The sequence below is a fragment of the Petromyzon marinus genome, chromosome 6 (genome assembly GCF_048934315.1).
Source record: "Petromyzon marinus isolate PM22_M1 ecotype Great Lakes invasive population chromosome 6, UKy_Petmar_22M1.pri1.0, whole genome shotgun sequence".
Lineage (NCBI taxonomy): Eukaryota > Metazoa > Chordata > Hyperoartia > Petromyzontiformes > Petromyzontidae > Petromyzon > Petromyzon marinus.
The window spans coordinates 3,956,067-3,981,310 of NC_133672.1; the positions used below are offsets into that span (position 1 = coordinate 3,956,067).

At 47.9% G+C, this 25,244-nt stretch overlaps 1 protein-coding gene across 10 annotated transcripts in view; it reads left to right on the top strand.

Moving 5' to 3' along the window:
- LOC116939645 (ral GTPase-activating protein subunit alpha-1-like) overlaps positions 1 to 25,244 on the top strand; it is a 142,336-nt gene that overhangs the window by 40,172 nt on the left and 76,920 nt on the right. For 4 of the 10 annotated variants that reach the window (XM_032948310.2, XM_032948312.2, XM_032948315.2 and 1 more), the window contains exons 6-22: positions 2,338 to 2,572; positions 3,579 to 3,694; positions 5,113 to 5,251; positions 6,970 to 7,181; positions 8,284 to 8,586; positions 9,506 to 9,733; positions 10,287 to 10,415; positions 11,219 to 11,367; positions 12,311 to 12,425; positions 12,991 to 13,228; positions 14,415 to 14,582; positions 14,979 to 15,125; positions 17,128 to 17,283; positions 20,267 to 20,385; positions 22,200 to 22,407; positions 23,978 to 24,130; positions 25,069 to 25,224. In XM_032948310.2, the coding sequence (XP_032804201.2) occupies positions 2,338 to 2,572; positions 3,579 to 3,694; positions 5,113 to 5,251; positions 6,970 to 7,181; positions 8,284 to 8,586; positions 9,506 to 9,733; positions 10,287 to 10,415; positions 11,219 to 11,367; positions 12,311 to 12,425; positions 12,991 to 13,228; positions 14,415 to 14,582; positions 14,979 to 15,125; positions 17,128 to 17,283; positions 20,267 to 20,385; positions 22,200 to 22,407; positions 23,978 to 24,130; positions 25,069 to 25,224 (2,971 nt within the window). The remainder of the gene's footprint in view (positions 1 to 2,337; positions 2,573 to 3,578; positions 3,695 to 5,112; positions 5,252 to 6,969; positions 7,182 to 8,283; positions 8,587 to 9,505; positions 9,734 to 10,286; positions 10,416 to 11,218; positions 11,368 to 12,310; positions 12,426 to 12,990; positions 13,229 to 14,414; positions 14,583 to 14,978; positions 15,126 to 17,127; positions 17,284 to 20,266; positions 20,386 to 22,199; positions 22,408 to 23,977; positions 24,131 to 25,068; positions 25,225 to 25,244) is intronic. The other 6 variants (XM_032948313.2, XM_032948318.2, XM_032948314.2 and 3 more) reach the window with 4 other exon arrangements.

Genomic DNA, 25,244 nt, shown 5'->3' on the forward strand with positions numbered 1-25,244 from the left:
TCATTTTGCTTCAATAATTTTAAAAAAAATGTATTACCCCCCCCTACCCCCCAAAGAATTATCTGCAGTGAATTTGCTTAATGTCCTATTATTAGGCTGTCATGGCACATTGTTAGATCAACAGGACTTTGTTTTCCAAGTTAGCCCAGGAATGTCTTGACATACGCGAGTATGTTGTTTGACATTCTTGCCTGTTTTTAAAGCACTTCGCCAAACTTGAATACACACGGAAGAGTTTTCTGTTCAGTAGAGCGCCGTTTAAAGGTTTAAGGTTATTTGGCACTTGTAAGGCCAAACCGCAATGCGAGTTTATGTTTTCACCCCGATAAATACGTGTAGCGTGCATGCTGCTGCAGCTACACAACTATACATTTAGAACTATGACTATGCTTATTTTTAACAGGTGAGGCCCACTGAGCTATATAGTTTTTTTCAGACGTGACCTGGCCACAAATGATAGTTCAACAAAGTGGCGTATCACGTGGAAATTTATACTCGAAATGCGTGTTTCTAAATGTGGAGGGAAAAGCCAGAGAACCCGGAAAAAAATCCACGTGACCACGTTGAGAACTTGCAAACTGCAAATATACAGCAGGCGTCGGGGTGGGGGTTGAGATCGAACCCACGACCTGCATACCAGGCGAGGTAATTAATTTCTCGCCACCGTGGGGCCCTTTCACAATCTTTCCTACCAACTGTTTGGGTGCAGTTGTGTACGGCATGGACAAGCGCTGCAGCCCTCGAGTGTGAGTGTTGTGATTTTTGTCGTGTTGATGGTGCAGCACTGAGTGTGCTTTGCAGAGGTGAAGGCAATTCAAACATGTATTGACCATTCCAACGTCGTGACCCTTTGACGACCCTTTGTTTATTCTAAAACTCGCCATTCCCAGCTTCGTTGACTTAAAGAGAACCCCTTAAGTCGCGTAGAAAGTTTTGGAATTTGAATTGGCAAACACATTTTACAACCGCTCACGAATCACTGGGGGATTACATCTCTTGACTTACGTTTCCCCCCGGCGGTGACCGATTTTCGAATGGTATTTTTACTCTTGAAAATGTCCACTCTTGGCTTTCCGTTATTTGCTTGCCTGGGTGGAACCATCATTGGTAGTTCATGCAAACTGAGAAACTCGAGAGAGTTCTGCGATTGGTAGTCTTGGGGAAAGGAGATCAGATATAAATTTGAAACCCTGTGTATTTATGAATGACTTTAGTAAGCTCTCCAGTTCAGTATCAATAAACCCCAGCAAACGGTAAGACTCGTGTCAAAAAACTGATAACTTTAGCGAGGAGCGCTATTTCCATTCTTTACAGCAGCGTTCCCTTTCGCCCATTTTGCATTGCGTTATTTTGCAACAATCAATAACAGTGAACCCGACGAGTGTTCTGAAAAAGCATGTGGCCAGACCACTGCTTTCAAATTCCATGCAAGATGGAGCACCATGGCACATGCTTTCTGAGAGCCAGGGTTTTTGAAGATACGCCCCGAAGACAACATGTGCGTGTGGTGTGCGCGGCGCCTCTGGTTCTGGCTTCCGGGGTCAGTTGCGGTGGCAAACACGAGCAGCTGGCTGTCGTCAGATTTTCAATCGCACTATCTCGGCCATGAATATGATTTAGGTTCAATCGGCCGAATTTTGCCACACCCTTTGTACACCGTTAGGCTTTTCCCCTCCGTGTTAGTTATCGTTGATCATGCTCGTGGGTCGTATCTCTCGGCTGACGTATCTCTTTCTCCTTTGGGCACATCGGCGTGCCCGCTTCTCGTGATCAATTTCAGCTGTCTAAAAGTTCTCCGTCTCATTCGTACTTTTCTTATTTATTTTTGACCTTAATCTGCCTTTGCGCAGGCAGTAGTGCAGTGGTGACACCTGTGCCTCTCAGTAAAAATACCCTGGGTTCGATTCCCGATGCGTGCACCTTTCCGCGTGGCATTTATATGTTTTCCCCGTGTACTGCATGGGTGTACTCCAGTTTCTTCCCATAGCTAAAACAAAACAAAGAAAACCCATAGGGTATAATTGGTATTGGCCACGACATCCTCGATGCTGTTAAATGACTCGCATTATTACTCGCAAACGACTCAATTGGAATCGTACATTGCAACATCGCCCCCCTTACCGCGAGAACCTTCCCTGCCGTATCAACTGCCGCGCCGGCCAGGAGGTCGAACCGGCGAGCGCTCGACCCGCGAGTGCAACACGCCGACTTGTTACACCGCGGCGTCGTCTCGCCGAACCTCAACTGGGCGCTCGCCCCGACGGTCTGCACGGGAAAACCGATCGCGCGACAAGGGTGACCGCTGTCCCTCTGCACGTGTGTGTCCCCGCCGAACAGCTCCGTCGAGAGGGCGTTCGGCTCTTCCTGCTGTGGATGCAGGCGCTGCAGCACAACTGCTCGGACGAGCTGCTGCTCATGTACGCGTGCCTCATTCCGGGCTTCCCCTTGCCCGCCGGCGAGCAGGGCGGCCGCTCGCTCGACAGCCTCATCAACCCCTGCCTGGCGACAGCAGAAGGTGCTGCTTCTCTTCTTTCCGCAAGCCTGCTCTGGCCGCTCTCGCCTGCTTTCCTAGGTAGCCGCTGCACTGACAGACACTGGGTACAGTCGTCGCGGTTTTGTGCGAGGCTACGGACAGGCGGCCACGAGCGTTTGTTTTGCTCCTTCCCTCCCCCACCTCCACGTTGCTTTTATTTTGTCACCAGTTAATCTGTTTTGCCGTTTAATGATGATGATGATGATAATAATAATCTTATTTATATCGTGAAGCGCCTTTCGTCAAAGATCTCGAAGCGCTGTCCAAGACACGGCAAGACGCTCGACGTCACAGTGGCTCGCTGAACGAGAGGCTGAGGGATGGCAAAAAATAATCAAAACTAATTTCCAAAAGCCATTTTGCGAAATTAAATAATGGTGTATTAGTACGTTTTAAGGCTCAGACATCCCTCTTCAGAGATCAATGCTTGGATGTATGTTTGTTGAAGTAAATTAATTTGCCCCTGTCGTCGTTACATTGCCGTCTTTTACTCTCCTTGTACTTAGCACATTCAGGAGAGCCTCCTGGCCTATGAATATTTTATTTCTCCTTAATGTGTTACCACAATAATTAGGGAGTGTTTCATTTTGAAATCTGCACAGCTTAACTGTCAAGCCTTAGGGTGGCAGAGTGGCAGGGTGTCTCAGTGGTGCAACACCAGTGCCTCACTCAAAGAAGGGTCTGAGTACAATGCCTGATGCAGGCAGGCATTGTATGTTATCCCCCTATTGTGCACGAGTTTCCTCCGGGGTTCTTCAGCTTCCCCCATCGTTAAAAAACAAACAAACTATACAATATCACTGGTATTGGCCATACACCCTAATGCTGACAAATTATCTGCAAATTACTCAAATGAGATCACACAGCAGCAGCAACACCAACCCCCCTCCCAACTGCGAAAACTTAGCAAGGCCCCTCCCGAGGCTTTCCTGGCTAAACAAGCTTACTCATAAAACAAAACGACAATAGTCACAATGGGGGGGGAGGTTAGTAACGGTAACAGGTCGACGTTGACCCCATGGCATCGCACTTCTCTGCTGTTCAGGGCCGGTGTGTGCAGAGGAGATCACTCCTCTGGTGTCTCCGCAGTCCAATGAGCAGATACCGGAGGACCTCACCTGTTACCTGCTGGAAGTGATGCTGAAATACATGGTAATCCAGGTGGAGTATTTTTGTTTACTAACTCGCACTAACAAAACCTCAGTGGGTGGATCTTTTGTTGCAGATGGATTCATTTTTTTAGATATACATGGAAGTTTAACATTTAATCAATTTAAGATGCAATATAACTCGGATTTTTATAGCGTCCATATGCCTTTGTTGCGAGAAGGGAAAGTGCGTGGAGGTGGGAGTAGAGTGAGATGAGAGGGGAGAGGTGGGAGAGTGCGGGGAAGTGGAAGAGTGAGTTGTACATTTTCATGCCACTTGAACAATTTGGCATTGAGAATTGGAAGGTACACAGATTTAGTATAGGTCGCTGGTGTTCTCTGCTGTACCTGGCGTTACTGCCCATTAAGCATCATAGTGAATTGTATTGCTGACATTTTTCCTGGGGGTTGTGATCAATTTGGGACACGTGACCTTTGTTTAAGTTCTATTTATAGTCAAAACAGGTGCTGAAACATTGTTTTGACTGTGGCCAGCAAGCCCATGTTGTATAAACCTTGGGGCGAGTGTTAGCAGGGTGCGTGTGTGTGCACGTGTGTTTGTCCTCCAGAGGAGTGGGGAACAGTGGTGCAGCGGTTAGTGCGTTGCGTTTTGAACCCAGCGACCCGAGTTTGATTCCCGTTCACGGTCAACGCCAGTGACTATTATTTCAACCGTTCCTGGACCTCCCCTAGGTCGACTCAGCCTCAAATACGTACTTGGTACGGTGTGTAAACATCACGATTGGGGAGACAAAGGCGGTCGGGCGTGTACCGTGCTGGCGTTTATAGGTGCTCACTAACAGCACTTGTCCCAACAGTCTTTTAAGGCTTCAAACGGGATATTTGTCTTTGTTTCATCCTCCACTCCCTGTCCCGGGGTGTGTGAATTAACAACCTTGCCTTCACGTGCTCTCCCGTCCTCCTCTCTCTCTTTCCCCATGGGCCAGAGAGCAAAGATTTTTTTACAAAAGTGAGGGCACAGCCCAGTGGCGTTTGAGCAACACTGCCTTGTGCGCGTGTGCAGCTTGTACAATAGCAACTAACATGCCCCCACTGAAAGGGAACTGTTTCGAGTGAAAACAAACGTTGGTCTCGATGGCAAATCGGCCGCTTTCCCACTGACACGTTTTGTTTGCTGTGGTGATAACGTTCTGTGTTGGGCGTTTCTATAACGTGCATGTCAGTTTTTCTTCTGATTACGCTTCAATGACATACACGTCATCGAAGCGTGTACATCATCAGAATGAAATTGGAAGAAAAAACGATGGCGTACACGTTTCATCATCCGAATCGGAAAGGGTTAATGTGACGTCATCGGAACGTCTACGTCATCAGAACGTAATTGGAAGAATAAACGATGGCATACACGTACGGTCATCCGAGTCGGAAAGGGTTAATGTTCGTTGTTATATCCGATCGTCGTTTGTACAGGCCAGAGGCTTGGAGTGGAAGAACAAGGAAAACCACGAGAAGGGGTTTGCCTTCCTTCTCAACATCTTCAAGAAGTACTACCTCCCTTTCATCTTCCCCTCCTTCTGCAAGGAGACCAGCTTGTACAGTCCCAACCTAGGTATGGTACTTTTGTATATTATGTGTTTCATGCGCACGTACATTTTTTTTTGACTAAAAATCACAAACAATTAATTACGCAAGGAAAATGGATTTTAATTTCAACCAGCAAACCAAATATGCTGTGGAAGTGACCGTTCGTCCCACCCTCCTGCAAGCCAGCAAAGCTTGCTCAGCCTCATAGAGGGTGGCCTGACTACTTTCTTTTAAGAATGTTTTTTACGTCATCACCTTTGGCCAAATTTAGCGAAGGATTCTCGCCACCATTAGCTGCCTGAGCTATAAAAAGGGGCACTTAATGTGTGGGTGTGGCGCCTAAAGTACAGAGTTTGGTATTTAGCATAAGGGGTGTGAGCCATACCTTCTGGGGCTGGGTGGATAAACTTTGGGGAGTGGTGTTACCCTCATTTCTACACTCCCAGACATGAGCTTACATTGCTGTATACAGATATTTTCTCAGCCACAAGAGACTAGTAGTGAATAATTTGTATGACGGTTTTGTTTTTCGTACATTACAGTGGCATGTGTAACAACATACCAGCTGTGCTTTGTAACCCATCATTAAAACGGTGGTGGAGATATTCATATTCTTGGTTCTTTCGGTAAAGTCACATTGAAGGGAAACAATAAAATAATAAAATATATATAAAACAATAAAATTCTCACGACGTTTCGACTGTAACACAAACAGTCATCATCAGGTGTGAAAACCAACGGCAATAAGCATTTGAAATAAGTGGCGGTTTGTATTTATTAATTTATTTTTAAACATTGTTTTGCATTTATTTCTTTTTGAACGGTGTATTTATTTATTTATTTTTAAAAAAACGTTAGCGCCACGGATAGCGATTTGACAGTTTGTTTAGAAGGACGAGTCCATCTATGTTCGGAAAAGAGGAGGGGGGAGACGCAAATTTAATGTATGCTGTCTGAAAGCCACCGTAAGCATGAACAATCAATTAAGACCCGAAATGGTTTATCAAATCCTTCCAATAATTGGTGGAGATGTTAACTTCCTTGCCTGGTATACAAGAGGTCGTGGGTTCAATCCCGACCCTGATGCCTGTATATCTGGTGTTTGCATGTTCTCCTCGTGGTAGCGTGGATTTTTCTCTGGGTCCTCTGTTTTTCCCCCCTCCATATTTAGAATCAACATGCTTTTAGGGTTATTGCCTGCTGCTATACATTTTCGCGTGATGATAAGCCACTTCATGGAGCTATCGTTTGTGGCCAAGTCACTTCTGAAAAACAGCTATATAGCTCAGTGGGCCTTAACTGGTGAAATAAAAAAGATAGTTTGGTAGTTGAAAAAAAAACAATAGCTTTTTCCACTGGAGAACCTGACAGCTGCCGCCTATGTCGCGTGCAATGAACGGGTCGAGTTGTGTGTGTTTTTCTGACACCACAAACGACCAAAATTATTAACCCAGCCCCTGACCGATCCCGTTTGACTCGGAGTCAGATTCAGTGTGTGGTCAGAGTTTCACGGATTGGTTCTGGCTCGGCCCAGCAGATAGCCAGTGAAAAAAAACACCCGCACTGCGAGGGTTCCACTCCCGGGCACGGCTCTGACGTCGCAGTGAAACGTGCCTGGATGTTCCATAATCAGGAGGGCAGAGAGTTGCTACACTGATTGCTCTTGTGACTCGGGCTTTGCAAACGGGTGGCCTTCTCGCGTAGCCCCACTCGCCTGCTTTGCTCCGCCGTTGCCCCCTGCAGAGGTGCCGTTGCTGCGGGCGAAGCCGCAGTACGTGCAGGTGGGCCGTGACGTGCAGTTCAACGAGCCGAGCTACAGCACGCGCGAGCCCTTGCTGTCCGCCCGCGTGGTTCTCATCAAGTGGCTCGTCAACTTCTGGCTGGAGTTGAAGCCGCCGTTGCTGTGTCCCGCCGTGCCGGAGGCCGAGGGCGAGTCGATGCCAAAAATCATCCAGGTGTGGGAAGCGTGTAGAGCGAACCAGATGTTTGTTCATTTGTCGAGGCTTAAAAACCGTCATAATCGTCACAATGATGATCATCATATGAATGTTAAATGAGTCTGCGTGAGTTTTATTCGACGCTCGTTAAAGCATTGGATGTTTAAATTGCATTTTAAGTCATACTGCACGTCTTGATTAACTCTTGTCCTGGTGTAATTCAAAACATTGGAATTTATTTGCGTGATAAAATTGACAGCGGTTTTACAGACAATCGCAGTTTGTCATTTGCGGCTACTGCCAACACGACACTTCACTTGTTTATGCGAAGGTTTCACGTTAGTCTGTCATTGGAATTAATGTCTTAATCAAGAAGAGCAGCACATTCATGGTTAGCAGGGCTCGCAATCGATACAGCTATAGATGAGTCTATTAACCTCTCAAATCAATCCGTGTTTATTTTGTATGTTTTAAAGCGGACTATGAAATGCGTGTAAATATTGATGAGCTCCGTGAGTGCCGTTAGGCGGTGGATGAGTCGGTTGTACAATGGGATTCTTTTAATTTAGTTCCGCACCCATGCACGTTTATTGCTTCCATTGCTTTGTAGAGCACATCACCGCCGGTCGTTTAATTGTTCTCATGCAGAAGAAGCAAATCGAATTAATGAAACACTTCTGCAGCTTAAAGATGCGTGCTTAATTCGCATTTGTACTCCGCAAGGTGGGTGAACAGAATTCGTTCACCCACAAGCTGGCACGGCGATGGAACAGGATCTTGTACGTGTCACACCCGCCTGGTTTTGCGCAAGAACATTTGAAGGATATAGAAATCCCAAAAGGATATATAGAGGTAAAGGTGCAGCCCTGCAATTGCTTCCTCACATCACCCGGAGAAAAATCCACTCCAACCACGGGGAGGACATGCAAACTCTAAATATACAACAGGTCGTCGGGGTCGGGATCCAACCCACGACCTCCTGCATACCGGGCGAGGCAGTTAACATCTCGCCGCCGCGGCGCCCCCATGCCGCACGTACGATATGCAGTGAGGACACTGCAGAGGTGTTGGGTCGGAGGGGAGAGAAAAATCTCCGCTCTCGTACCTTCCCTTGCGACAGAGGGTGGCGGCTGGCCTGGCCGGGCGAGTCGGCGGAGAGAGCTCCGCCGGCGTGAGCGGCGGCGGCGGAGGCGGCGCGACGGGGGCCGGTGCCGGCATCGCAGGCAAGGTGGAGACGGACAGCGCGGGCGAAGCAGAGCCCGGCAACTCGAACACGAGCACGCTGACGGAGCGCACGCCCAGCGTGTCGAGCCTGAGCAGCGCCACGGGCGCCGACGAGAGCCTTAGCGACTCGGAGGTGGCACGCAGCGTCCTCTGCTCCTCGCGCGAGAACGCCAACTTCGTCAGCGAAGTGTTCCGCCAGGTACGTTGGAGACCATTCAGCGAAGACTCTGCCGTGTGTATATATATATATACACGCACTATTTTTCAAACGTCAGAAGGATCGGGACTTTGCAAGCGGGCCCGGCTGTCGTAGCCCATAGCATCTCACCTGTGGTTGCTTGATGTGCCCAGTGGCTGTCCAGCGCCCGACAGCACAGCCTGCGCAGCACGGAGGGGAATGTGTTAAGAGCGTGCTTCTCTGCAGCGTTAGCTTAGCCTCACTAAATAATAATAACATGATAATGAATTTATTAAAATGCTGCTCCACATGAATTATATATTGCACGGCACATTTTAAACTAAATGCACGTTAATGTATAAAATATTTACGCAGAATTGTTTAAGACCCCAAAGGGGCAATGATTTATGCTGCCAAAATTGCTCCAGTTTGGAGCAGTTAAGCCCAAAGCTAGAGTTACAGTGAGTACAGTGTTTGTTATCACTGGTATGTTACACACTGATAATATAATATTCGCTGTATACTTTCCACTTGTGCTGGGCTATGGGATTAGTTACGTATTCGATTACAGTACCGATTATAATCGTTAATTATCAGTTGAATTGATAATTATCAGCTGAATTGCAAGACTAATCCGATAACACCAGTACAGTTGGGGAAGAAAAACATCTGGTCTATTTTTTCTGTATCTTTCACTGGAGGGGAGGTGATGGGTGGAGCTTGGTGACACCATTGGCATCGACATCTGCTTCACGCTGGGCATGACCTGTAGGAGGTTTCTTGCCTTCGGGAGGTTTGACAGTGGTGGGGGGGGAGGAGTGCGGCTGATACCTGACGAATGAATCACGCGAAAAAAATGTGGTTAAAGTCTTTAGTCGATCGACCGACTTACTCATCATCACGCTCACCGCTCACCGCCATACACGTCACCCCGCCATAGGCCTTCCTGCTGCCCTTCACCGAGGCCGCAGCCACACGCCGCGTGGTCAAGGTGTACCAGGAGTGGATCCAATCCCAAGAGAAGCCGGCGTTCATGCGCGAGCCGGCGGTCTCGGCGCAGCCCAAGGAGGATGCGGCGGCGGCGGCGACCGGCGTGGCCGGCGCGGCCGGGGACGTGGAGCGATCGCCGTCCGGCGGCAACAAGCCGGCGGAACGGGAGGAACAGCAGGTCGGCGACGCAGTGCCCCTCTCGCGAGTGCGGAGGCGAATGTCGCGTTTGTTTGAACCTCAAAAGATGGTCGCCGCGCCACGGCACACTTTCAGATGCGCTTCCGCGGCCGTCTGGAACGCTCTACCTTTCGATAATTTTGAAGCCACTGAAGCTATGAACTTTTAAATCTATAATGAAAACGAATTTCTTCGGAAGAAATTTTAATGTTTAGTTTGTTGTCCTTCTCCCGCACCTCCAATTAGCACGGTTGGTTACGTACGGTGCGAAATAAGTTAAACATATATACGTATATATACGTAACAATCATAATCAACAAATCCACTCTATTACTTGTATTTTCCCACTTTCCAGGTCAGGTTACGCATTCATAAATGCAACTTGTATTTTATATCGCACAACAATATCTTGTCGTTGTGTGTGTATTGTTTTTTCCAGTACCGCTATCGGTTCCCGATTTAAACACAAAATAAGGCAACTAACGTTTTAAATTGTCACGTGGTGTGTGTCACTGCTTTGCGCGAACGATGACCGGATACGGCCCTGTCCGCAGGCGAAGCAGCCGCGGGCAATGGGGCACGAGCGCACCCCGAGCTGGACTCGAACGAACTCGTACCAGAACGCTATCAACCGGCTTGAGGAGGGCGGCAGCGTACACGCCGGCATGCAGCCCACTCTGCAGGTGAGGCTGTCGGCTAGGACGACCGGCCTTTCACACGAGCTAGGCCGCATCAACGTTGTGGCCAGGACCTGTCGGTCCCTGTTTTCACGTGTCTTGGGTTTAAAGGTCAAGGTGCAGCCCTGCAATTGCTTGCTCATGCCACTGCTAGAGGGAGGGTTTACACTAGATGGAGCTCCAGAGAGAGCCTCTTGACAGAGTATTTGGCCTACTCATCCATGCTGGCCACAAATCTTTGAAGATGTGGAAGTACCCGAACTTTGTCAATTACGACGACGTGATAGATAGACATATAGAACCTGTGATGAACCTAGAGTTGGAATATAGATTGCAAAAGAGGCGCCACACTTCGGCTGCAGAGTCATACAAATATTTTGTCTGAAGCTCACGTTTACAAAGATGTACGCATTTGAAGTGTTGTGACCCTACGCATGAATGCGACCTACAAAATACGAAGTAATTTCCGCATCCGATATTACAATTCATGATAGATTTTTGGGTCAGGCCACCTAATAATCCTAACAAATTTGCGTCGTTAATAACCCTCCACCACCTGACGCGGCCAAACAAATTGAAGGACCACGAGACGTGCAAGCGTTTAACGACGCGCCGGTGATTATTGTTTCAGTTTGCCGGTAGGTCACAGAACATTTTCCGCAACCAAATTTTAGCGATTGGAATACGACTTTTCATTTGACGCTACATCAAACACCGTCAGGATAAGTTCCACGGAAGTGAGGGCAACGATGCCAACGAGATTCCTGCGCGACGGTTCGGCGAACGCTCGCATTTCTCCCCGGCTTCAGGTTTTCCTGACGCACTCGGTCAACGTGTTCCTGTTGGAGCCGTCCTGTGAGATCTCCAGGCTGATGAGCGAGCAGGTGGACTTGTGCAAGAGGGTCCTCAATATCTACCGCCACATGGTGATGTACGTCTCCATGGAGAAGAGGACCTGGTGAGCAACCTGTGCGCGATTGGTCAACGATTGATCGGTTGTTGGCCGCGTCGCGTTTGTCTGCCGCTCGTCTCTCTCGTACGTGTACCCGTTGGATAAACTATTTGGCTGCGCTGCTGCTGCTGCTGCGGTGCCGGTGGTGCACAAGCGAAAATAATCATGAGAAAATTACAAATGTTTAATTGGTGATGCTTCGGGCAATGCCAGCTCCTTCATAGCGCATTGATTAGTTGTACCGTTTGATTTATTGCTCAAAGAGTACTACTGCAATAGGATATTATAATTGTACGTTACGCTTCGCTTGTTAACTTTACTTTCCAATGAGATAACGGCTCAGTAATCGTACAAATTTGCTCACATGTGCAAAATATGCCAAACGTAAGATTACGTGACTATTATTTATGTATTAATAGCTTTACTACCCGGCTTCGCCCGAGACTTGGATTCTTGTCTTGGATTAATACACGGCCTACGCGGAGGGTGGGCGGGGATGTGTGACGTCAGCAGGCACACTGCGTGACGCTGCCGCATGCGGGTGACATCACAGATGTGACGTCACCGCTCACTTGCCATACAAAATATATCCATTATTGCGCTTCCCCCCCCCCCTCGAAATAGAAAAGTCTATTTTTATACTTTTTGCATTGTGTACAGTCTGGAAGCTACCCGCATGCCAAATTTAAAGTTTGCTGCACGTCGGGAAGTATGCTAAACATTTCGAACAGACACACATATTCACAAATTTCCCTTTTATATAGAAGGTTATTTATCTTGTTAATAAAATCTTGGTTCTCGCTCGTATAAGTAAAGGCATTTAATAGCAGTGGGCTGATTTTTTGTTACCAATGTTCTTACCTTTGCATCTATTGTCAACGGTCGGGAGTTTTTAAGCCTCTTAAATGGGCCCTTAAATATTGCCGTTCCCTCTGTGTTTATATATCAGGGAACAGCTTTTACAGGTTCTGCTGAGGATCACGGAGAGCATTTTTCAGTCCATTCCTCCGCAAGGATTACGACAGCGCACCCTAGCCGGGCGGCTGGCTGGCCCAGTTTTTCAGGTATGGACGATGTAGCCCTTCCCAAGTCCTCTTACAAGGCGTTAGCTCCCACCGCAGATGCTTTGACCTTGAATGCACTGAAGCATGCGTAAAAGGCACGTAATAACGTCACCGGATTATTTTTAAGTGTTTGATATCGCCGAGCCGAAATCTAAGCGTATCGTCATCCACACCAAGTGTCTTTTATTTATTCACATAGCTCGGCCGTTTGGCTTCTTATGCACGTTTTTGTGTTCAGGCTTGTAAATGCAGTAGCGTGCGTTAATATTTTTTCACGAACATTGACTTAATTATATGCAAGTTAAAAAATAACCTTCACCCACTCCCACTGACCATTGCGGTGAAGTATGGCCAAAACAACAGCCTTCACTGACACGGCACGTGGCGTGGGGGGAGTCCTTCGTCCAGTCGTGGATTAACACAATTCTGCAAATTGCGAATTAATTAAGTACAAAGTAACTCGCACAGCTATTTGCACAATAATGCAAATGCGTAACTTCAAGGACAGAAAGGGCCCCACTGTGGTGTCAATCGCTTTTGTCTGACGCGTGTTTTTTTGGGGCAGACGCTGATCGTGGCGTGGATCAAAGCGAGCTTAAGCGTGCAAGTCTCGCGGGAGCTGTGGGACCGGCTGCTGGAAGCCCTCTCGGGCCTCACGCGCTGGCCCGAGCTTGTGGCCGAGTGGGCCAAGACCATGGAGACGCTGACCAAGGTGCTGGCTCGCCAGGTCTACGGCCTCGATCTCGCCGACCTCCCGCTGGACAAACTCAGCGAGCAGAAGCTGAAGAAGCATCGGGGACGAGGTGCGGTTCCGGGGGGGGGGAGGGTATTTGGGGGGGGGGGGAGACACCCAGGGAGGGCAGTGAATCGACCCGGAAAGCAAGTTACGATCAACTTGACACGTTGATCCGTGACGATGCTTGGAAGACGACAGATTTAGGTGAAAGATGACGTTTTGGGCAGTGGCCCTTTTTTCACAGAATCTCTCTGCTCTCAAGAAAAAGGCTCTTGCCTGAAACGGGCAGCGTTGTTGTTGACGAACGCATTGAGTTTTTGTTATTTGTGCTCGTGCGCGCGCCACTCCAGGTTGTTGGAAATATACACAGTGCCGATGGCTCAGTGGCATGTGTGTTTTTAATGCGCTGCGTTGTGAACCCGATGACTGGAGTTTCATTCCCTGGACGTGGCTAACATCAGTGCTGCGAGTGATAGTTGAACTGATCTTGGCCTCCCCTTCAACCTGCACTCACCGAAAGGGTGAAGTATGGTCTGACAAACCTCCATGACTGGCTTGGCATTGGTGAGAAAAAATGAGCTTTCAATTATTTTATATTTTACCTGTGCATGTAATATATGTCCATTGGTTTCTACGAAGTTGTTTGTAACATCAATTTAAATATGTTGTATTGAAGTCATGCAACCTCAGGGAAATGGATTTTATTTATAACGTCAGAAATGTCTTTATTTTTGTTTTATGAACGTTAAGAAATTATACTTCTACATATAACAATAAATGGTCATGTTGTGGCTATTATGAGCAATGAGGGATAAGAGATGCACATGGATAATCTATGAATTGCTATCCCTGCTTTACATTATAGGTGTATAGCACCTAAGCTTCCAATAATTTAATTTAATATCCCTTGGTAAACACGCTTTTAGAACAAGCGAGCAGCTTGTTTGCTGTACCTCGTTTAATACGGCAACCCCTCGTTTGACGTGGTAGTAAATGCACTACATAATCAGCCTGTGGTAGTTCACCGTCGACTGCTGAGAAACCACGTTTTGAAGTTCGTTGCTGGATCTGCCAAAAAGTGTAGCCTAGTAGAAGAACCGCGTCATCGCGACCAACCCGTTGTGTGAAAACGCGTTAAGCGAGGACTTGCGTTGCATTTTATGGGCGTCGGGTTTGTTGTTGTTAAGTATTCTAGCCAACCGTGCTAACCGCCGCTGGCGCCACTGCTGCCCTGTGGGTGCGCGTCATGGCAGGTGCTGGCCCCGAGGCCAAGAAGGCGACGGTCGACCGCTCCTTCTCCCGCAGTTGGAGCCGCGATCAGTTCCCGGCTGGGTTCGCTCGCCGCCGAAGTGTGACCACCAGCGGAGCGTCTCCTGGCGGGCCAGGCAAGATGAGCGGCGGCTACCACCCCAAAACCACGGGTGAGCGCCGCTACAGGCAGCGCCGGTGTTCGCTTGCAAACTTAAGGGCCCTCTCTCTCTGTGGGCAACGTGGATTACTTGCGTAACCTTCAGTCAAAAGCACAATTGGAATAAAATAGCAAAAAAAGGCTAAACAAACTTAATAAAATTGAACAGTGCCATGAAGTAAATTAGGTGTTCTTTACAGTTATCAGAGTGAATTTTCATACTTCATAAATGTGATATTAAGTGGCCTCATCGTTCCCACGTATCGCCGATCACAAAACCTCGCCTTTATTTTTAGCGGTGTGCTTTCCTGAGATGTGCTGCCTTCCTTCCTTCCGCTTCCCCCTCCCCCCCGACCCCTTCTCCACCTCTGCATTGCTGTGCTGCTGCTGCTGTTGTGCTGTCCTGGAGGCCTGCCCAGCCGCCTCCCCGGCCTTGGAAACGGCGTGCCACCTTCACACGGCATCCGCAGCGTTAAGAGCGCTCCTGTTCTCTTCTTCACTTTCACCCCTTTCTTCCCTGACTTCTTCCGAAACCCCTTCTGCGGAAGCCTCCGAGGTACCCCACTTGTTCCGACTTTCAAATCTTCCCTTTGTTTTCCTTCCAAACGCAAACCTCCTCTTACCCTGGTGTTTGTGCCGTATATTTTTTTCTCCGGGCCCCCCGGTTATTTTTTCCCCCTCATTTAGAAACGTGCTTTTAGAGTATTTGTCTGCTGCTATAAATTTCAACGTGACGATAAGCCACTTTTCATTGAGCTATCATTTGTGGCCAGGTCGCTTCTGAAAAAGAGCTATATAGCTCAGTGGGCCTTACCTGGTAAAATAAAAATAGTTGAGTTAAGTTTCATACGAAGACAAAGATTTCCCCCGTGTAGCCTTATCAGACTATTGGGGCAAGTGCTGTTAGCGAACCCCTATTAAGGCCGGCACGGCACACGAGGGGGTGGGTGGCCAGCACCACGCCCGGACCGCCTTTGTCTCCCTAGTGGCAATCTTTACACATTGCACCAGGTACTGATTTGAGGCCGAGTCGACCTATATACACACACACACATGCATATATATTCATTTAGGGGATGAAAAATGTAAACCTTCTGCTACCACTGGTGATTCGATAAATTGCCAAGGTTTAGCGCTGTAAATTAGTTCAAGAATCGGTTATGATTATAAACAATGCAATGAACGGTAGTAGTGGTGGCACGAGACCTTAGAAAACTTAGCAAAAGTATAGGGCCCTGGATTTATGAAAAAAATAGGGGTACAACAAATATACAATTGGCTCAAATTCATATCCTTGTGATAATAAAAAAAGCTCATCTTTCCCAAATAACAATATTACAACGATTGTAATTTTTCTTTTTTCGTTCACACCAAGGCTATGTTATTTAGCATCCAATGTGCATGGTCATGTGACACAGTTAGAAACTAATTCTGCTAAGGTTCTGCAGTGTGTTGCCGCTGCCGCCACTGAATGGTAGTGCCTCTTGTGGCTGCAGGGGTTACGTGACTGATTACGTACAACATGTCGGGGTTGAAAACACCGATTCTTACACACACACAATTAGATGCATATATTGTGAGATTAAGAATTCATATGAATCAATTAATCGATGCATCATCCTTCCACCTCTATAATCATGCATTCACTGGTTTTGCGTGATATATTTACCCAGCAGAGGGCACTACGGTTATATCTATGGGACCCCTTTTTGCCATTATCAAAAAGAAACCCTTGTAATAGGTGTCTATTCGGTCTTTGAATATCTTAACCCCTGTTTTATTGGCACCATGGTCACATTTGTTTTATGTATTGAAAAAAAAACTTTACTTTGTAATGTAATATCATCCACACCCCTCTAACCGAAATGGGTGCATCAATACATGGAGCTCGCAATTAAAACACATCTGCATTGTTTAAGCAGCTGGGTTAACCGTGGCTGCATAATGTAAAGGAGCCTATGAGCTTATCACCCAGAATGCACCAGATCTCGTCAGATCCCGGGAGACAAGCAGCCTGCATAGTTGCATGGACGAGCAACCACCTTGTATTAAAGGGTGAAACAGGCGACGGGGCTACGTTGCTCTCAGCAGAGGGTGGTGCAACAAAACAAAATGTCGTGCTGCGCTTCTATGCTCCCCCATATACTTGCTCTCTTCTTCCAACCCACACTAACCAGCGTGGTGAAGTTTAGTCAAATTAACCCCCACGACTCGCGCTCCATAAGGAAGCCCATACGTGTACACGGGCTTGTACGTGTACACGGTACAGTGTGAGTAAAGATCTGCAGGTTTATGATGCTGCTTTAATTGTCTCAGCAACTCAAAACGCCCTCCGTCACGATCATCTCAACAGTTTCAATGCCTTGCTTCAGTCTAGGCAAGGTGTGCACCCCCCCCAGCGGCAGCTGTCCCTGTGCAGAACAAGGTGTACGTGGCACAGTCCTGCAAAATGGGCTTCGGTCCGCCAGTAGGGGATGGAAGTTGCCGTGTTTTTTTGTTTGTTTTCCTCCAAATGAAGTCACTCATCCCGGCTGTGATGGATCGGTTTCCCCCTGCAGACGTGCCGGAGATGGAGTCTCCCGGAACCGGCACGCGCGCACGCCACCACTCGCAGGGCGAGGACCGCCTCGCCGGGCAGCTGGGCACCGTGCAGGAGAACTCGCTCGTCCGCAGCAGCAGCGCCATCAACATCGCCATGCAGGCGCACAGCACAGGTATCCGGGGGCCACGCCAGTCTGTGCATCTGCCTGTCATGCCAGTCAGTCAACTCATGGCACCTGGTTATGTCCCGTAACCTCCTGCCAGCGGGGCCTTCGACACTTGACGTGGCCTCGGAGTGCGCCTCGCATGGCATAAGTGCCGTGGTGACGTTACCACCACATAGTGGTGAACAACGTTTATTGTTGTGCGTGCGTGTGCGTGTGGTGAGCGGTAGTGCAGCGGCTAGCGCTCCACTCCGAACCAAGTGACCCGGGTTCAATTCCCACTCACGGTCAATACCAGTGACGATTATCTGAACCGATCCTGGGCCTCCTGGCAAGATAAATGCGGGCTGGCGTGGTGCTGGCCATGCCACCCTCTGGTGCACTATGGCAGCCTTAATGGGTGGACACTAACAGCACTTGCCCCAGCAGTCTATAAACGAAATGGGAAATCATTGCCTTTAAGGTTTAGGATGTAGGCTCGTAATCAAAGTGGTCACCCTGATTTGTCACTGAGCCAGTTTTCATGTTGCCACAGGTCCCTTGGAGATATTTTGGTATTTTTTTATTATTCATTACCAAACTCCACTGTTTTCTGGAAAATTTACATTTTAGTCATTATGTCACATTGTTCTCTGGACAATGCCATTTTTTGGACAATTACAATAAATCTCGCAAAAAAATCTGGTCTGCCTCGGTGGTTGGTTTTCACTGAGAAAACTACATCACATGCCATTTGATCTGTACAAAATAACGTCTTCTATTCATTTCATCACATGCCTGCAGTGCAAGTGTTCAGGCCTAACGTACACAGCTTTGTTTGGCGATGTTGGACACTTAAATCAACGAGTGTGGATATATAATAGGTGTGCGTTTCCTCTACATTCACAACGGTTGTTGATTTTGGAATGAGAGTTTGAGAGTACAATAACTTTAGATGCATTACTTTGCACGGTACAATAATAATCGTCAATAAAATTACATTTTATCTGTTGCTTGTTCTACTACTGCACATACAGTGAGGGAAAAAAGTATTTGATCCCCTGCTGGTTTTGTATGTTTGCCCACGGACAAAGAAATTATCAATATATAATTTTAATGGTAGGTTTATTTGAACAGTGAGAGACAGAATAACAACAACAAAATCCAGAAAAACGCATGTCAAAAATTGTATAAATTGATTTGCATTTTAATAAGGGAAATAAGTATTTGACCCCCTCTCAATCAGAAAGATTTCTGGCTCCCAGGTGTCTTTTATACAGGTAACGAGCTGAGATTAGGAGAATACTCTTAAAGGGAGCGCTCCTAATCTCAGCTTGTTACCTGTATAAAAGACACCTGTCCACAGAAGTAATGAATCAATCAGATTCCAAACTCTCCACCATGGCCAAGACCAAAGAGCTCTCCAAGGATGTCAGGGACAAGATTGTAGACCTACACAAGGCTGGAATGGGCTACAAGACCATTGCCAAGCAGCTTGGTGAGAAGGTGACAACAGTTGGTGCGATTATTCGCAAATGGAAGAAACACAAAAGAACTGTCAATCTCCCTCGGCCTGGGGCTCCATGCAAGATCTCACCTCGTGGAGTTGCAATGATCATGAGAACGGTGAGGAATCAGCCCAGAACTACACGGGAGGATCTTGTCAATGATCTCAAGGCAGCTGGGACCATAGTCACCAAGAAAACAATTGGTAACACACTACGCCGTGAAGAACTGAAATCCTGCAGCGCCCGCAAGGTCCCCCTGCTCAAGAAAGCACATATACATGCCCGTCTGAAGTTTGCCAATGAACATCTGAATGATTCAGAGGACAACTGGGTGAAAGTGTTGTGGTCGGATGAGACCAAAATGGAGCTCTTTGGCATCAACTCAACTCGCCGTGTTTGGAGGAGGAGGAATGCTGTCTCTGACCCCAAGAACACCATCCCCACCGTTAAACATGGAGGTGGAAACATGCTTTAGGGGTGTTTTTCTGCTAAGGGGACAGGACAACTTCACCGCATCAAAGGGACGATGGACGGGGCCATGTACCGTCAAATCTTGGGTGAGAACCTCCTTCCCTCAGCCAGGGCATTGAAAATGGGTCGTGGATGGGTATTCCAGCATGACAATGACCCAAAACACACAGCCAAGGCAACAAAGGAGTGGCTAAAGAATAAGCACATTAAGGTCCTGGAGTGGCCTAGCCAGTCTCCAGACCTTAATCCCATAGAAAATCTGTGGAGGGAGCTGAAGGTTCGAGTTGCCAAACGTCAGCCTCAAAACTTTAATGACTTGGAGAAGATCTGCAAAGAGGAGTGGGACAAAATCCCTCCTGAGATGTGTGCAAACCTGGTGGCCAACTACAAGAAACGTTTGACCTCTGTGATTGCCAACAAGGGTTTTGCCACCAAGTTCTAAGTCATGTTTTGCAGAGGGGTCAAATACTTATTTGCCTCATTAAAATGCAAATCAATTTATAACATTTTTGACATGCGTTTTTCTGGATTTTGTTGTTGTTATTCTGTTTCTCATTGTTCAAATAAACCTACCATTAAAATTATAGACTGATCATTTCTTTGTCAGTGGGCAAACGTACAAAATCAGCAGGGGATCAAATACTTTTTTCCCTCACTGTGCTGTTTTTTATTCCCAAAGACACATAAGGTGGGTGGGTGGGGGGGGGGCAAGGGAAGTGGCGGCACATTTTGCCCTCTTGCCGATTATCTGTGACGCAAGCAGTTTTCCTGGCATGCTGCCTGCGCTCTTTCTAGGTCCCAATATAGCACCGCCGCCGCAAGATGAAAAGTGGAACAATGGGGCATTCTAAATCCTTAAAATGCAAAACAATGGGGGTAACAGCTGAGCTCAAGCCGAGCTTTTAATAATTGAATGGGTCACACCGGCGCACGCTCTCCCGAGCCACGCGCAGTGGCCGCGCAATGCCGAGAGGCTCCGCTGTGGCTGCGGGGAGAGGAGTGCGACGCTGAGAGGCGTGCGATGCTGTTCCCAGCCCAGCAGGAGGAGAAGCATTCTCATTCGCGCTCACGGAGTGCCGAGAGTCCCAGCGGACGGGAGGCGGGCAGGGCCCGCGAGTTGGAGACAAAGAGCCTCTTGGACTGCCACCACGAGGTGAGCCAACGGAGGAGGAGAATGTTCTCATCCTGAAGGGGGTTCATCACCATTTTAATTTTCACCACACCCCCCCCCCCCCACCAAATGCTGGGATGTTTCGCCAAAACTGGTGGGTGCGGCGAGTTTTTTCCCGCACTGCGCTGCGCGACCACCCCCCCCACCTCTCTCGCCCCCGCCACCTACCGTTCTAAATTCTATTCCCAGCCATGGTGAATGTCAGCGGTTGGCGATCTTCGAACTGGCCACTGTATCGTGTTTGCGCTTTGCTGTACTTTCAGTACACGTAAAGATTGTTTAAAAGTTCGTCGAAACTGCAGTCCGCTCAACGCAAATCGAGTCGTACATATTTTAAGCATTGCCACTTGGAAATCTATCCTGCTGATAAAGGACATACTTGCAGTTGCAGTAAAATTGTATTAAACTATGACGTGAACTATGACAGCGATGATGTCTCACTCTTCCTGTGAACCTTACTCCTTGGTTCCTCCACCCATGTTGAGGACTCGGTCGAGCAGACTGACCATTTTCTCTCACCATGCCGTTCAACCATCACACTGTAATCATAAACGTAATAACGTTTAGTATTTTTATATCTCTATAGCGTTGTTCATGCAAATTGCATCTCACAATCGCTGGGGAAACTAAGACAAGCTGAAAGGTAGTCAAGTAATGAGCTGCCCATAACAATTTTCCAAGCTCTGCGTTCCTCTACATGTAAAAAAAAAGAAATCTGCCAATGAATTTTAGAGGAAACCAGAGAGCCCGGAGAAAACACAAGCATGCTAGGGGGGGGGGATACACTTCATCCCATACAGAAGGGACAGATTATACGAGTCCATGCTTTGCTGTATTGCCATCTCCTGGTGGCCAGGATATTCTACCTCGACGCCCACGGCAAGGGAGTTTACCAACATCCTGTGTGCGTGTGATCCACCGACCCTCGCTGCCTCCACAGAGTGCTGGATTATAGGCCACGTGCACCACCACTGTCCGGCATTTCTCCACTCTCAAATTCCCTCCCATCGATTGCCCCCACCCCCCTCAGCTTTTATGACCACGTGTCCCAGTTTTAGAAACGTGTCAACGCTCTATCTTATGTGAATCCCTGCAGTCACGAAAGCTTTAAATCAAAATTTAACGCTCTATCTGTTTGATGTTGGCCGTTTGACGTCTTGGCGCCTTTGGGCCTGTGCTCGGTAACTCTCTGTATTTTTATTTATTATATAGCAATAGTACGATCACCAATTTGTGGCACCCCATCGTTTCCCCTCGCAACATTTACGACTTACCACGTTGTATGTCTGTGTGCATGTTGAACTTCCTTCGCACCATATGTTTCCGACCGTGCTAATCGGAGGTGCGAGGGAAGGGCAGCAAACTAAAAACAAAAGCAGTTCTAAAGAAATTAGTTTTGAATCTAGATTTGAAAGTGCACAGCTCCAGTGGCATCCTAATATCAGAAGGAAGAGCGTTCCAGACGGCTCCGGAAGCACGTCCGAAAGCGCGCGATGCGGTGCCCGTCCTTGTTCGATGGCTACCCAAAAGCCACTGAACAAGGCGTTTACCCGGGAGAGCCTCGATGGGTCTCAGGAATCGTCTGTCAAGAGTTTTGCCGAATTCCTTCCACATACATATGCGAGTGGGGGGGAACTGTGGCACAGTGGGTTGCCCATTCGTCGTGTGAACTCTGCCACCCGAGTTCAATTCCCAGCCGCAGCTTACGTCGTTGGCATAGCGAGATATACGCGTACGGCTCACCGCGCTCCACCGCCGTGTGTCCTCAACTCATCCGTCGGCTCGTGCGCGCGCAGGGGAAGCCGAGTGAAGCCAGCCCCTCGCGATCGCCCGCTGCTGCTGCTGGTGCCGCTGCGGAGACGGGGGATGGGCACGTGGAAGGGGCAGCGTTGAGGGCGGCGGGCTACCCGCCACAGTACGACCGCCACTCGTTCTTCGAAGAGGGAGAACACGCCGTCTCCGATGCGCTGCCTGCTGACCACCTCATCCAGTTCCCTACGAAAGGTGCTTCACACCTCGACCGCGTTTTGTATGGGGGTGCTGTTCACACCCTCCCCCCCCCCGCTCCCCCTCCTCTCTTTGTTTAAAGCCCAGACTAAAGAACTCCTTCGTTTCCCTCTGCCAGCCACTGAGTGTTCGTCCGCGTCGCAGGACTTGGGGTGGTTGCGTGCGATCGCACCTTCCATTAGCACGGTTGGCTACGTACGGTGTGAGAGAAGTTTAACGTCGTACATACATCGTCGGTAAATGTTAAGTAGGTTCCCCCTTGTGGGATAAGCATTATGTGGCTGTGCGAATGGGGCCTTTCGGTTTTCTACTTTTTATCCTAATTTAACCCAATTTCATTTCACTCTTTAATACTTTGTGTACTTGGTCACCGTAGTGAGATTGTACGATTTATTTGATGTTTCCCACGTGTTATTTGACACACACACACGTGTTATTGTACATCTGGTATTGGGATGCAATATAACTACGATTTATTATTATTATTATAAGCGACAAAAGGTGAACCGTGGTTGTGCTTAACTGTATGTTGTTGAATATAAATCACTGGTGAGCCAGCCTTTTTTACTCCCTTAATGTATGAATGTTGAACTTCTTTCGCACCGTACGTAATGTTACTGGCATATAACATAACAGCGTGTGAAAATCATCATATTACTGAACTATATATGACATAAAAGGGCACGCATCGTTCAGAAATATGGCATTGACAATGGCGGACAGAAACATAAATTCTGAGGAGTGGCCAAAAGAGGCATGCAAAGATGCGTGCTTACGTATCACACCTGGAGACAGAAGGAAGTGCACGCGGACACATCGATTGCGGAACGTACGGAGGCTAATGACGGAATTTAGACTCTTGAGAAGAGGAAGTGGGCTTGGGCAGGACGTGTCGCGACAGCAGATGGTCAAGAATAAGGGAGAGAGTCGCAGCCGAGGAACGGAGCGCATGTGATGGAATCAGATTGTGTGCACGTACTCGGTGGATGATCATTATTATTATTACATCGCAAGGTCATGAGAGAGATGGTGGAGGATTGGGGAGACCATCCAGTAGTGGATTGGGCCATTGCTGCTGCCGATGATGATGATGAACAAAGTCAACATGACACTCTGACACTTCAGCACTTCTCAAGAGATGAAGGTCGATTCTTTTTTTTTTCCTGAATGCAACAGGAGCACCATTGTGGAGATAACCTACTTGCATCTGTCACAGCAATTAATGTATTATAGGCACGTTCAACTCTTACTGCGTAGCACCTATAAAAAAGAAGAGTTGAATATGTCATCTAGGCAGCTAAACTAAATATAGCATGCGACTATGCAGACAATATTCACGCGCGGTGCTGTTACATCGCTCTCTGCTGAAGTCCACAGGTATCTGTTTTTGAGTTCCTGGGTCTTTTAGAGTCTGTGGGTCTCTTGGTAATTTATGGGTTTCTCACTCTGAGACATCTTTTAATGACGTGAAGCACACTGTAGATATGAAAGAAGGTCGATTGATTGATAAGTATCCAGTATTTTTGGTGCCAATTTGATGTCTGTTTATTTTCTCCCTATGATCCAGATTACAGCTTTGCAGGTGATGGCTCTCCCCTTGAAGTGTCCTGTGCTGGGGATGGCCTGGAGGAGGACAGAGCCAGCCTGAACACCATGAACATCGACTCAGAAACGAGCAGCCTGGGCCAGCATAACCCAGCTGAGGCTGTGGCCTTCACGGGTATGCCGGCCTCCATCATCATCATCATCGTTGGGCATGCTCACCTCATCTTCACCATCGTTGGGTGCTCCAACCTGGTATCTCTGAAAAACCTAGGGGAGGACCGATGCATTGATTCTTCGATTCATATTGTTACTTCAATTAATTTCAAAACATGTACATGTGGTGTCTGCGCCATTCTTCTAGCGCAAGCCTGCCAAGAAGGCGCTACGTTTCAGAGACGATTACCGTCTTCCGTAGTTTTACAGAGAGGGGCGATGGTGCTCCGTGACTTTTACCCGGTTAGGTAAAGAGTGTCAGCACATCCCAAACCTTGCAAAATGCCTGTCTAGCGTGGAAGAGGAGGCCAAACTCCTTCTGGGGAGACGGGAGGGGGATGGGGGGGAGGTGACTCTCGAAAGCTCCCTCGTGTGGAGAAGGCCCGACCACCACTGACAGTGAGCACAAACAAGGCGACTGCAGGCTCCAACTTTACTTTTCAGGAAGGACTTCCCCAAGGTGACGCGGTTTTACCCTTTCTTCCAATAAAACAGGTTGTAAGATGTTCAAACGCCAAATAGAAACCTTTTGCAAGGCGTCAAGACTATATTAATCACACACATGTACTTGTGGTAATAAATGCAAGAAAACATGCTCTGATAATATTTGCGCTGTCTTTGAAACTCGTCTCAATGCCATAAAGACGGCGGTCTCTGGTGTAGTCCAATCAGTTTCAAAGACATTGCATATATTATCAGAGCATGTTTTCTTGCATGTTTTGCCACAAGTACCTGTGGTTAATCCAGACTTGATGCCTTGCAAAAGGTATCCATTTGGTGTTTGAACATCTTAACACCTCCTGTTTTATTGCCAGAAAGGGTAAAGCCTATTCCTATTTTTCATAATTTTGGACACTGGCAAAAAAGGTCCCCATAGATGTGACGTGGTTTGTCTCGCAGGCTCTGAGAGCACGTCGCTGACTAACTCGGGCTCGTGCTCACGGTCGCACACACCGTCGCCCTCCCCCGACACGGAGCCCTGCGAATCCAAGGACTCTCCCCCTGCTCTGGACGAGGGGCTCCACAATTCCGTCCTGCAGCTCAACGGAGAACTGGGTAGGCGTGTGTCGCGCACA